Raw genomic sequence first — 14,641 nt, 5'->3', positions numbered from 1 at the left:
GGCTGTGAACCACCATGTGGTGCTGAGAACTGAACCTGGGTCCTCTGGAAGAGCAGCCAGTATTTTTAACCGTTGAGTCATCTTTCCAGCCTCTCTCTTATGGTCTTTTGAGTTTTTGTCTAAATCTATGGTTAAGACAAATCAAATTCTTCAAATAAGTACAGAAGAGCCAAATGAATCAATTAAGTTATATATTTAAAAGTTTCAAAACATCAGAAGATGATAGGCAGCTATTCACAGGTAGACTGCCTATTCACAGGTACAGACTGCCTATTTCTGAGGTCTCAATAGACAAACACTGTACAAAGAACACAAATTATTACTCAAACAGTCACCTTTCAGTATCTTCATGACTCTTTACTATTGATAACACAGTTAACTGGATGGAAAATCAAAATTGTAAAATATATTCTGGGATTCTATCACTTACAATGTAAATTTCTGAAGGGTTGGTGTACACTCAATTTTTAAACCACAAGTATCTCAAGTCTTTTACAAAGACTAAAAGGTAAGAAATATTGTGCTTTTTTTTCATTGTTAACAAAAACCAAATAAAATTCTTAAGTGGTAATCTTCATGTTTGGTAAAATGAAAATGTGTGAAATTAGCTATTTACTTAATTAACCTTATAACCACTACTGAGATCTTAACTTACACTCACATTGAGATGGAAATTCAAGATACAAGCACAGCAACACATTCAAACAACATAACTGGTCAAGATAGGTTACTTAACATTAAGTGAAGAGACCAAAAAGTAGGTAGTATAAACCAGAGAAAGTAGTTTCAGAAACTGGATGTTGTACCTACAGCCGTACCACCTGCATGTGTATGTCTCATTTGACCTTGGAAACTAATCAGGGACAAGCCTGGTTAGCACTTGGGTTAAGGGGTTGGTTTCGTAAGAAAACTTTTCTTTTCCTAAGATGCCTTTTGAGGTAACCCTCATACCCACACAGTCTGTAACTGGACAGTACATCTCACTTCTAGTTACTAGAAGACATTTCTTTAAGAGACTGGGGCAAAGGGGAACAGAGGCTACAAACTTTCTAGGTTTGCTCAATGCCCCCTTTAACAGGACAACTGATAAGCTTAAGTCAAATTTTAGATTCTTAAACCAAGGTAAAGAACAAAGCATAGTGAAGATAAACACTATTTTTAGAAAACCTTTTTGTCCTTTAAAATATATTAGTCCCCTTCTAGCAGGAGTTTACAGAGTCCACCTAAGACCTTAATAAGAACACAGAACCCAATGGGGGGGGGGAGGGGGCACAGCACCATAGTTTCAAACATACAAAACATTCAGCACTGACTGGAATAAGACCAAGCTGCCCACAGACAGGGACAAGTCCCAACAAGGAGGAAATATATTATCTATTTGAATAGAAGAAAAGTGGAAGATATGTTTAGGTAAGAATAAAGAAGGAAGTGCTAACTCCTTGTACTACAAGGAAGGAATGGGATTTCTTTATCAAAAAGCAGAAAGAAAATGCAAGCTCTCAAATGGATTTTTGATGCTCAAACTCTATCATATGCTGCTGGTAACAGTAAATATATATATATATATATATAGATCTATATTCATATATGTATATCAAAAAAGGAAAAATAATCTATAGAACAGTCAGTAGTCAGAGACATTTAGAAAAAAGTAAAAACAAGTCTTTCTTTTTAAAAACGGATTTACTCGAACAGCTTCACACCCAGAGGACCTACAGCCCCACATCCTCTGATGAAGCCATGGTGTTACTCATCCACATCTGCTGGGGCCATGTTGGAAACTGCAGGCATTGGGGTTAGGGCTGCAAGGCAAAAGCTGTTATCTGCCAGTCTTGCTCATAGCCATGCATGAAGCATGGTGGAGTCTGGAATACTTGTGAGTGAGGGTTTCCCAGAGAAGCATGCATCACCGAGGCTCAGTACAACGTTCTCATTAGCCAACCTTACGCCCTCCAGAAACCTGGATCCGTGTACCTACTTTTCTTCTCTAAAACACAGACCCAGATGGACTTCCCAAACCAATGGGCTACTTGCCTTGAAGTAAGAAAACAAAACAACTCTTCTTCCCAGAATCCAGTCTAGTCAGATGTGCTAACCTGCTGACATACCCCTGAGGAAAGTGAGGGGCTCTTTTGGAGGATTTTCTATTGGTATAATTAAGCACAAGCAGCTGAGATCATAGACTGCACTGCCACCCCAAGACTTCTAGAAGGGATAACTTTGGCCTGCTCCTCTTAACTGGATCAGTAGGGCATAAATGTCAGTAATTACGGACAGAGTTGTACTCTGACTCCTGTCCAATTATCCTAATTAAGGAAAGTCAGGGCCTTCTGATGGCACCACCTGTATGTTGTAGCCTTCTACAACTAGCATCAGTTGGCTGACAGACACTTCTTATATGCCCCACTAAGCAATCCAAGTGTTAATGCCAAACAGCCTCCTGAGAGTTCCATTAGAACCTGACCTTAATTCAGCAAACCATACTCAAAGGAGTCAAGAGTTGAAATACTTGGCTGCTGCACCAAAGACGACATCCTCTGCACAGATGATAAGAGAATGGAGCCCACACAATCCATGCAGAGAGGAAGCCAGCATTAAGAGGACTTTTTCTTAAGTCCATTCATCTTTGGAAACAACATTCTGAGTGGTCAGAACCACTCTGCTTGATGAGTAAGGTCTCAATGTGGTCCACTTCCCCCCATGTTGCAAGCTAACAGGACATCTGCTAACTGGTCTCTTTAAGATCCTCCATTGGTAGTTTGTAGCTCATTAGAAAGGGAGGAGGTGGTGCTTGGCCTGGGCTATCTGGCCCCTGCTTCTTTGCACAGTTTATACAGATGTAATCTTCATTTTCAGCCATTTCTGGGGATACACCAACACAAACTTGATGAAACCACTCATCACAGCCACCATCACACTGTACCCAGTCTACCTGTAGAAGACAAAGATTGGGAAATGTTTAGCATCATAATAGTAAGGCCAGAATAAAAGCAAACCAGAGAACTTTCTTGGAATTAAGAAGAGCAAACAACTGAAATATCCAGAGATAGATATGACTTCTTATGGGGTTATTTTTCAAAGAAAGAAGCTGAGAAGTTAATACCCCCAAATTATATTTTACCATAGTGTGTCCACAAAATTAGGCCTCTTAGGTACTCCATTACCTTATGAATACCTGGGGTTCCTAGTGAGGCAGAAACATGATTGGGGAATACTTAACAAAAAAGGAAACTTCTAATAGAGCAGCCAAGTAGTTTTAGCTAATATTAACAATTTCTAGGCTCTAAAATAATGCAATTAACAATCAAGAAAGAAAGAGGACAACAACGTGAGGCAGTCCTGTGGATTAGCTTTATTTCAAAGAGATAAGCCAAAGTACTAAGAGCATTAAATACCTTTTTAGAAAAGCAGTCACATAGGCCACTTTTAAAACTACTATTTTTTATTCTTCTCTTCTTCCGTTACAAATACAACTCCCTATAAAAAGTTAGCAAATATCAGAGGTCAAATCTTACAAGTTAACCAATTACAACAGTCAAAGACACAGGTCAATAGATTAACTCTGGGGTTTAAAATTAGTCTGACTGAGAAAGTGACAGGTGTAAGCGGCAGATGCCAGGCAAACACTGATCCTTCAGACCCTACAGTGACTAGAAGAGGCACGAAAGGCTTTAGTTTGGTGACTTAAAACCTTGGTGCTAACAGTAAAGTAGAAAAGTGCAACTTCAGGCTTTTCTATTCGGAAGATGACCGTATACTTAATGTCATATTAGACAAGATCTATCATTACGATAACAAGAGCTACAGGCATCCCCCTTCACAACACAAAGGCTGGTCACTGAGGTGGCAATACAGGAAGCCACTTAAAATCCTAAGCTTTATCAGACCTTGGAGTAAAGAATGATTAAGGGATCAAAGAAGCCCCTTAACACAGCCAGAAGGACAAAGAAGGCCTTGGCTAGGTAAATAAGTTTTATTTAGGGAAAGTGAGTAGTTTTAAAATGCTTCCATAGCTTATAAAACAACAGTCATGTCAGTAAGTCTTGGTCTTATAATAGAGGATGGAAAAATTATTTATAAAATATTGCCATTTGGTTTTTATTATTTTATCATTTCTATTTTAAGCATTCTTAAATATTTGTATTGTTCTTAAATATCTGTCCGTTTCCCCCCTGTAATTAAATTCTTGAGGTGTTTCCTCCTAAGCATATAGTCTTACTGTGTAGCCTAGGTAAGCCTCATCTTCATCTTCAGTCTAGCACTCTGCGAGGCTTACACTTGAGACCCTCCTGTCTCAGTCTCCAGAGTGTTGGGATCACTACGGCAAAGTTGTAAGTTTTATTAAGCAAAGTACATACTCTGAGAACTAAGTGTGGACTTAAAGACATTCTACATGATTCCTACTTATTTCAGACCACTGCTGTCTGTAATATTGCTTCCCGTAAATTCAGAGGAACTTAATTATTCCCAACTAAACTAAATTCCATTTGTTTATAACTGGATGTTTTGCCTCAGCAGAAAGCAAAAGTATAGTTATAAAACTGATAACAGCCAGGCAGTGGTGGTGCTCACCTTTAATTCTAGCACTCGAGAGGCAGAGGCAGGAAGATCTCTGAGTTTGAGGCCAGCCTGGTCTACAGAGTGAGTTCCAGTACAGCCAGAGCTACACAGAGAGACCCTGTCTCAAACAAAACAAAGTAGAACACCCCCTGTCCCACCCAAAGAAATAAAAAAAAGTTCCTGCTGTAACCAGAGAAAAACTAGGATGTAATAGGCTGTAGAATAAAGTAAACGTAAAGGACCTGTAGGAAAGTAAACATTTATAAATGCTAACTACTGCAAGTGAACTGAAGATGAGTTTTCTGGGTATTTGGAGCATGTAATTAGAAAAACGACCAGCATTTCATGGGATTTGAGATCCTATGCTATTTTATAATGACACCCTAGCCAACGGATTCCTTTGCTCCTACCTCTAACCCTATTAACTTAATCAAGTCTTCATTTATGCTAGTCCACAGGAAAAAAAATGTTACCAAATCAGAGGTATTGGTATTTGCTACCAAAAAAAAAAAAAAAAAAGGCATTGTATGGTTTTTAAATCTATTTTTTCACTGTGTCTACTGGTTTCAAGTTTCTAAAAACTAAATCTATTATTTTCTTTCAAATAAGAAAGGCAGTACTTTCTCTCTTGTGATCTTGGTTAGAAGTACCTCCTAATCTTAACCCTTCCATTGCTTCAAAAAAAAAAAAATCAATAAATAGATAAATAAATAAAGACTTTTCTTGAGGTGGATATTCATTTGTGCAGATTCTGCTTCAGCCTTCTGGTTATATAACAACTTACCCTGATAATCCAAGTAAGGAAATTGTATCCTTCATTCATCAATTTCTTTATTAACAATCAACCCTAATTCTACTTCTGTATAAAAAGCCCCACAGGAGCACAAATCAAATTAAAGTTCAAAATGTTAACTGAATCCACAGACAATTCTCAGACTTAAGTTCCAGGCAATTTGTATTTTGTTGTATACATTACAGTGTAATACTGTTGGAGGAAAGAAAGAAAACTAATATTTAGTGATGGCCTTAGCTTACTAGTTTAATCAATATCTGTACTCTAAGCATTGTGACTAACCATTCTAGTTTGCCTAGGAGCAAACTAGGATAAATGAGCAGACCTCAGGGAGAAAAAGCATCTAGATTAAAACATTTCCAAACCTACTTCTATCTTGTTTTAAAAGTTAATTTCAGCTCAAATTTCATAGCTGATGGAAAAAATAGACTTTCAGAAACCCTCACCTTACTCTGATATTACCTTTCTTTATTCTTTGTTAGCTATTTTGCCACTGAAGCTATGTACATTCAAGTAAACAATCTTAAAAACTGTTTTCCCAATCTTTTTATTTTGAGAAAAATTAATATCCATTATCCATTATTGATAGGAGAAATGATGAAGGGTCATTCAGCATGATTTTTAAAGAGCATGGTGTTTTCCTGAAAAAGTGTTTTAAGTGTTTTTCTTATTCTGAAGTTGTATATCAGACATTTGTTAGGTACTTAAATACAAATAAAGAAAGTTGAAAAAACTTAAAAAAAAAAAAAAAAAAAAAAAAAAAAAGACAGTTTCTCTGTGTGTAACTCTAGCTGTCTTGGAACTCCTATATAGACCAGACTGGCTTCTAACTCACAGCCAGTCACCTCCTCTGCTTCAAGAATGCTAGAAAGGTGTGTACCACTACAGCCCAATGAAAAATTTTAATTTAGTAAACCAGTGCCAGAAAAAAAAACCCTGCAAAATAGCAGTGGAGATGAAATTTTTATAATCTGAAATAATCTGCATAAAACTAAACAAAGAAATACAATATTAGTTTTATAATGATAATGTCAGGGAAAAATATAATGTTAACCTTTAAACATTTTTCCAAAATATGTAGCTAAATCTATGTTCTACCAAAATGTACCCACATAAATATCAATTATGGTAGGAGCAAATCTCACCTCTTTACATTTACACAGCGTCTCCTGTTACCAAGTGCTCTCACAGACTGTGTCCTCTTTTTTTCCATGAGTTAATTTATATTTAATTGTATAGTGAGTGGGTGGTGGTGCCTGCAGTGTTTACATGCTGAAGGAAGAGGAGGGGGACACACTGCTAGTATTGAAATTATTGAAAATCAGCTAAAGAGGAAGAACATAGAAGAAGGAGCTAAGAGCCCTGAGCTGCTGTCTTCACAGCCAAAGAGGAAAAGCTAACTTCCCATCAGCTTGTTTAGTTAATAAATGAAGAATGACCCGTGAGTTGGGGATTTAGTAGAGAATCAATCTGCAACAGTTGGAGACCAGGGCTGGCTTTTTCCTTCTGTGGCTCTGCTACTAGTTAGCTCTGTAACTTTGCTCACACCATCATCTATAAACGTGAGAAGCTGGAACAAGAGACTTCTTGGTCCCTTTTCAGGCTCTAAAAATGTGTTAATTTTATTATTCAGAAAGTAAGTGGGGTACAACTTTCAAATTGTGTGTAGCAGCAGCAGGTCAATCGACATCAGGCGTCTTCCTTTAATGCTCTACACCATAGTTTTTGAGACAGGATCTCTCACTGAACCTGGAGTTCAGCAAGTGGCTAGACTGTGGCCAGCAAATCTGGGGGCTGCTCCTGTCTCTCATCTGCCCTCCCTCTCCTTCACCTCAATGCTACTGTTACAGACACATGCTGTTATGCCCAGCGTTTACATAGGTTCCAGTACTCAGGATCTTACATGCAAGCTTCAACAACTGAGCCATCTTCCTAGCCCTTTAAAATTACATATTGGTTTTAAATTTTTGGTAGCTCAAGCTGTCTCTAACTTGAAATCTTTATTTTCTCTACCTCCCAGGTGCTGAATTGTTTTGTATCACTACAATGGGTTCTTTCTAGTATTCTTGAGAGGAAGAATAAAAGATGTCTTCAGTCACTTAAAGAATTGAGATTTTTTTTTTCCTCCAATAAAGTCTGTCTATTTCTCCCAGAAACTAATGAAAGCATCACCTAAAAAAGAGCCAACACTGAATTACTGTACTTAAAATTTAGGATTAAAAAGTTACTACATGAGCCAGGCGGTGGTGGTGTTTGCCGTTAATCTCAACACTCAGGAGGCAAGAGGCAGGTGGAATTCTCATTTTGAGGCCAGCCTGGTCTACAGAGAGGGTTCTAGGACAGCCAGGGCTACATGGAGAAACCCTATCTTGAAAAACCAAGAAAACAAAACAAAACAAAACAAAAAAGCCCAACCAACCAACCACTCAACCAACCAACCAAATAAACAAGTTACTACACGTATTTGCAATGCACATAACAGTCCATATGTAGGGGTGAGAGGACAACCTGAGGAATCTAGCTTTCTCTTATATCATGTGGTTCTGTGAACTCAGGTTGGTAAACTCGGTGACAAGTACCTTTAACAACTAGGCCATCTACTAGCCTAGGCTGAAAAATTTTAACAATAACATTGTGAGTCTGAATTACTTGCTTTAAAAATCATTTTCTATTTAAGAGAGTATCTTATTAAATATATATTAAGAGAGTACTGTTCAAATATAAATAAGACAAAGATGAATTTTTCAGGTCAGAAGAGTATTTTGAAGACTGACCTGCACTGTGTATGAGGAGTACAGTGCTTGCCAGGGTGTCAAGTTCTCTATGCTTCTGTACATTTCTAGTAAATGACTTAAAAACTTCTTCCGTTAACACATACTTAAGAAGCTTAATTAAAATGGTTTAAAAATATGTCTGAAGTCCAAATTCTGGCATCACACTATACTATTTTCACATGCACACATCTGCCGCCCTTCACAGCAGGCAATGAACCCTCGCACCTCACCTTGTCCTTACAGGGCCTTTGGCAGTTCTGGGCTGCACACACAGCGTTCTCATCGTCAGACTCCTCTGCGCCCGACCAGTCGTACTTTGAGGGGATATCCAGCACCTTCCTCTCTCGTTTCTTCTCAGTGCTCTCTTTCACAAGCTCCACTTTGGCGGCGGCAGCCTTCTCTTTCTTTTTCTTTCGCTCTTCTTCTTTTGCTAACTTCTTGGCCAATTTATTAAGCTCTTTTGATTTGTCCACATTTAATTTTAATTTCTTCTTTTTAGGTTTATCTATTTTCTTTGGCTCCTTGGTCTTCTGTTTTCCTTCTCCAAAAAACTGTTCCACCTTTTCTAGCTTTCGTTTCCGTTTCTTCTCTGAAGAATCCTTTCCTTTCATTTTTAATGGTTTCTCTTCTATGCTATCATCCTTTAAAATATGAAATTAATCAAATCTTAATACAAAACTTAAATATAGTGTCATTCTCTTTTATGAGGTACTTAGAACAAGAAAATTGGACAAAAAGCAGAATAGGAGGTGGAGGAGACGGAAACAACTATTTTTTTTAATGATTCAGATTTCCTGTTTGGGATGATTACAAAGTTCTAAGAAGCTAGCTAAGTACAGATCTGTAATCCCAGCACTTGGGAAGTGGCTGCAATGGGGTGGCTTCAAGTTCAAGAGTAGCCTGGTCTATATAGTGAGAGTGAATAAGTTCTAGAAATGTATTGTGGTGGTATTTACATACAATATGGATGTATATAATAGAACTGAACTGTTACTCAAAAAAGGTAAGATGATAGATCTTGTGTTGCAGCTACTGTACCAACACTTTAATTTTTTTGAGACTTTATCTATTTCAATGATTCATGCATTTTTATTTTATGTGCATTGGTGTTTTGCCTGCATGTATGCCTGTGTGAGACTGTCTAATCCCCTGGAGGTGGAATTACAGACAGTTGTAAGCTGTAATGTGGGTGCTGGGAATGGAATCAGGGTCCTCTGGAAATAGAGCCAGTGTTCTTAACTGGTGAGCTGTCTTTCCAGCCTCCAACATTATTTTTTTTTGGGGGGGGGGGGTTGGTTTTTTTCGAGACAGGGTTTCTCTGTATAGCCTGGCCAACCTGGATCTCACTCTGTAGACCAGGCTGGCCTCGAACTCAGAAATCTCCCTGCCTCTGCCTTATATATACATGTATGTGCATACATGTATATGTAAGTCCCAACGGGTGTGGAAGCTGATGTTGATGTCACATGTCTTCCTCAGTAACTCTCCACCTTGTAAACTGAGGTACAGTCTCTAATTAAACATGGAGCTCACCATTTTGGCTAGTGTGACTAGCCAGTTTGCTCCAGAGATTCCCTGCCTCTGCCTTCTACAAACTGGGATTATAGGCAGGCCACCAAGAGCATCTACTTTTTTTAAAAAAAAAAATGTTTATGTGCCAAACTCTGGTCCTCATATTTGCAAAGCAGGCAATTCCCCAGCCCAACCTTTTAAAAATTTCAACATTTATCTAGTTATCTAAGTGACTGTTATAAAACGGTTTGATTAAAAAAAAAAAAAAGGTATTTTAAATTATGTGTGTTTCTGTAGGGGTATATGCATGTGAGTGGAGGGGCTTTTGAAGTAGAAGAGGCTTCAGATCCCCTAGAGCTGAAGTTACGGGTGGTTGTGAGACACCCAATGTGGGTGTGTTGGGAACTGACCTAGAGCATATGAATAATCTTAACATCTCTCCAGCCCCTAAACTGCTTTATCAGTTTATGTGTGTCTGAGAAAAGAGCTTGTGTAGTGGAGGCTAGCCTCAGTGTAGCCAAGGATGGTTCTGAATGCCTGATCTTCTTGCCTCTACTTCCCCTGTTTTAGAATTATAAGCCATGTGTTTTTTTATCCTTTCTTCTCTCTAGTAGAAATAAAAGAATCATTATATAAAATTTCAATGAAGAAAACAAGGAAACAAATATTTTTGCTTAAATGAGAGAACATGACTGTCAAACTACTACCCACTCAGCCATCCTGTTGCCAGCTGCAGCACTACTAAGCAACATGGACAGGTTAAAATCACTAATGAAGTCAGCATCAAGTCCATACCTCCATGATGTGTAAGAATCTGTCCTCTGAGGGTGGATGTGTGGCCTGCAAGATCCGCCATATGTGCTGTGTCTCATCAAGAGACACCTCTAGGAGATCTCCAACCATCATGAGTTCTTCCAACTGGGCTTTTGCTCCAGGAGACAATTCCAATACTGGAGGCTCCAAACTTCTGGGAACTAAAGGGCTCTTCCGAGGCTGCTTTCTTGGAGTGCTAGAACCTTTCCCCAAAGACATCAAGAAACAAAGCAAAAGTTTAGAAAAAAATTTACCTCTCCCCTTTATAGTAACTTTAAATAACTGAATTCATTATTTTAGTACAAAAAAAAAAAGGTTTTAAAAAACTGTACTAAATGGATAAGATAATGATCCATAAAATTTCTAAAGTTTATCATAGAGAAAATAATCTCCATTTTCCAGAGGAGTGAAAATAAAGTATTACTTATTTTCTCTAGGTAGAAGAAAAGTGAACATCAGTAAGAAAAAAATTCATAAAAAGAAAGAAGTTCCTAACAATTAAGAATACCAAACACTCATACATACATTTAAAAAAATAAAATAAAAATCGCAAGACAAACCAATCAACTCCAAGTCCTATACAGATATTAAGCATCAGTGAGTCCCTTGACAGCTGGCACTCAGCAGGTAGAGGGTAAACAAAGGTGTAACAGAGATTCCACACAAATGTGACACGTGATCATGTGACCTAAAAAACATTCCTAGTTGAGACTCTATACTTCTGTTATATTTTCAGGCCATCACCTAATAATAGAAATGAAAACAAATTTTGGCTTTTCACAACCACAGCAGTGTTTTCAAGCTCTCTCATTAGGTGACAACCAGATTATGTATTCAAGAGGGGTTGACAATCTGGATTAATATGTCAGAAAAGATTAAGATATGTCAATTAACTTTAAAATTAACTAAAAGATTAAGCTATGTCAATTAACTTTCTAAATATATATTATTTTGTTTTTCTCTGGGCTTAGAACCAGATCTAGGCCTTTTACTTGCTAGGCAAACACTACAACCAAACTCAATCTCCAACCCTTATGTTTTCTGTTTTGTTTGCTTTTTATTTATTTTATGTGTGTGTTATGTGCATTTGAGTCCAGGTACATGTATGTCACAACATGTGGAGATCAGACGACAATGCTTCGAGTCTGTTGAGGAACCTGTTGTTTCTCCTGTTGTGCTACTTACTGCAGACTAGCTGGCCTGAGAATTCCCAGCCAAATCTGTCTCCACTCACTATTTCTTGCACCAGTACCAGGACTACATACACATGCCCCTGCATCTAGTGCTTTTATAAGGGTTCTGGAAATCAAAGGTAGGCTGTCAGATTTACATGGCTGGTGTTGAACCATCTTCCAGGCCCACTTCTTTTTAGGAAGACAGGATCTCAGGTAGCCTAGGCTGGCCTCAAACTTGCTATCTGATAGGCAAGAATGAACTTAAACTCCTGGGCTCTCCTGCCTACATCTCCAATGCTTGGATGACAAGCATGTACCACCTTGCCAAGATTATACCATTTCCGGTGGGTAATTCCTACCTTGAGAACAACTCTTAGAAGCAGAAGAATATGCATGCTCTGCACAGAATGAAGGTGCTGTCCACATGTGAGTCACCACTTCCTCAGATTTGATGGGAATCTCTTCATCACAAAAGAGATTTGGTTCCAGACTGCTAGAGGACTTCACACTGGCTGAATCCTAAAGAACAAAGAAAAGTTATCAGAATTGTAACCACTTAATTTAGAAAAAGCTAAAAATAAAAGCTTTCAGGTTAAAAACTTCTGACATAAGACACTAAAAACATGACATTAAAATTAACTATAATATTACATAATACATAATCACCATGGCAGGAGCACCTTACCACAAATGCAAGATGTTATTTAAAGTTTCACTTTTGTTTCTTTTTAAGTTTTGAAAAACTGTCATTACCACATACTCAAGACAAATACATGACTAGGTTTCTCTTCCATCCTCAGTCCTTAAACACCAATGGCAGCAGTTTTAAAAACAGAACTTACCAGATATGTATCCTTAGCCTGTCCCTATAATTACCTTCATGTCATAGCCATATGTCTCCCGAATATCTTCATCAGAATCTGTTTCTTCATCATCATAGTCCATTGTTTGGTGGGGGGAAGATGATACACTGCTTACCACCCGGTTAAAAGCAGACTGCTGGAAACTAGGTAAGTGTCCCTAAACAACAAGATGAACAGACAGACTAAACAAACACAGGTAATTACTGTATGCTTAACACCAACAAAAATGTAACTAATTTACTTAAAAAGCAGCTAAGAGACGTCTTCAACAGTTAGCAGAAAATATGTTACAGTCTACCTGAATATTTTCAGATAGTATTTCACTAAAATGACTTGAATTTTTACTGAGAAGCACAGCTGTGTATGCAGAAGAAAGAAGATGCTATGGATCACAGAACTGCTGGCAAATTATAGTTGCTTTCCTAGTTACATACTAACAGACAGTACCACATAAACATGAAAAGGTAAATCAGTAGCTGACCTGTAAATCTGGATTAGCAGCTGCCTTTTGGAGTTCTGCACTGATAATCTTTTCAGTTTTTTCTCTAGCTGCTTGTTCCACCATACGTTGACTTAACACAGAGAGTTTGGCCAGGGCAGAGGACAGTTCATCTGTGGCTAGAGCTTGTCGTGCTCTATCTTGCCAACTCATGGCACGTTCTGTCAAACACTGCAGTGCCTCTCCTTCAGGCAACCGTACAGGCAACTTCTGAAGGGATACCAGGAGTGACAGAATAGTCTCTAGCCTCGGCCTCCGCGATCTCATGCAAAGAGGGCAAAGGAATTTTACGTCTTTAGCCTGCCAGCTGGATCCCTTTTTCTGGGAACTTGATTTAGGAAGGGGAACACAGCTGTTATGGAACCAGTCTTTGCAGAGCTCACATTGTAGCATAAACCCACTGGCTGTCTTGCGGCAAATACAAAACTTCACTTCTTCTATGCGGTCCACAATTGTCATCTTGGCTAGGTTGGCTGCTCTGAGGGAATGCATGGCTTCAATCTCCTTTTGCTCTCGTTCTTTGAAAACTGCCACCTGTACACAACAGGCATTTAATTAAAAGGCATCATTCTAAAATACCCACAAAATAGCAAATGTTTAAGCTAAGGATGTTTCTCCAAGTCCCAGCATTATGGTAACAGAGTATTGCCCATATAAAAAGTTTAGTGGCAACTTCCTGAAATGTAGGGTTATCACACAAACATTTCGACACGAACATTTCTCACCTGTGAAATGGACATTATTATATCATAGTACTTTATGCAAGGAACAGTATATATAGAGAGGGTATTTCTTGAGATCAAGCACCCTAGGTGCCAAGCCTGGCTATTGGACTTACAGACCAATGGTCTGAGGTACCAATTTTCCAGATTTTAGTTTTAAGTGCAGGCACACCACCAATCACATTTTATTGTTTTAAGGATTAAATACAATTATACACCAAAGTGCCTAATCTAATCCCCAGCATAACATACACAGTAACTAATGTTTTCCCAATTCTCAAGGGCAGATAAACATTTTTACTTTCCTTGGGAAGACCTCTTCATTTCATTGAGAAGCACAAGAAGCCTGATGATCGACTACAATAGTATTATGTAAAAATCACTTTAGCCCAGTAAATAAGAACAACTGTAATTTAAAGATCACATGTACCACCAGCATATTTTCTTTTTAAATTACTGGTAGGTTAGAAACAATATTGAAATAATTTCCAGTTCTATTTGCTGACAAGACTGACTTACTGAGCAAGCTCTCTAATGGAAGATCATCTTCTTTGGCCTCAAATTTATAGACAGAAGAAGTCTTTAAAAAAAAAATATTTATTATGTATACAGCAGTCTCCAACATGTATGCCTGAAGCCTGTAAGCCACTGTACGCCACTAAGCCTACATGTATGGCTTAGCAGTTAAGAACATTGACTGTTCTTCCAGAGGTCTTAAGTTCAATTCCCAGCAACCACATGGTGGCTCACAACCATCTGTAATGGGATCTGATGCTGTCTTCTGGTGTGTCTGAAGACAGCGACAGTGTACTCATATACATAAAATTAATAAATATTTTTTTTAAAAAGCCTACATTTAAGAGTAGCTTTTATCCATGTAGTAATAATGTAAGATATTATTTCAAGATCACCAAAACTGACTTTGAATAT

General features: G+C 38.1%; 1 protein-coding gene across 1 annotated transcript in view; it reads right to left on the bottom strand.

Moving 5' to 3' along the window:
* Positions 1-1,664: 1,664 nt before the first annotated feature.
* Positions 1,665-14,641, bottom strand: part of Kdm5a (lysine demethylase 5A) — a 75,535-nt gene continuing 62,558 nt past the window's right edge. The window contains exons 23-28 of the mRNA XM_034511294.2: positions 12,972-13,523; positions 12,504-12,647; positions 11,987-12,146; positions 10,435-10,655; positions 8,358-8,768; positions 1,665-2,932 (exon numbers count right to left, since the gene is read on the bottom strand). Coding sequence (XP_034367185.1) covers positions 2,726-2,932; positions 8,358-8,768; positions 10,435-10,655; positions 11,987-12,146; positions 12,504-12,647; positions 12,972-13,523 — 1,695 coding nt within the window. The 3' untranslated portion in view covers positions 1,665-2,725. The remainder of the gene's footprint in view (positions 2,933-8,357; positions 8,769-10,434; positions 10,656-11,986; positions 12,147-12,503; positions 12,648-12,971; positions 13,524-14,641) is intronic.

The sequence above is a fragment of the Arvicanthis niloticus genome, chromosome 9 (assembly GCF_011762505.2).
Source record: "Arvicanthis niloticus isolate mArvNil1 chromosome 9, mArvNil1.pat.X, whole genome shotgun sequence".
NCBI classification, from domain to species: domain Eukaryota; kingdom Metazoa; phylum Chordata; class Mammalia; order Rodentia; family Muridae; genus Arvicanthis; species Arvicanthis niloticus.
The sequence above is the reverse complement of the archived record's forward strand: the minus strand, read 5'-3'. Positions and strand labels throughout refer to the sequence as shown.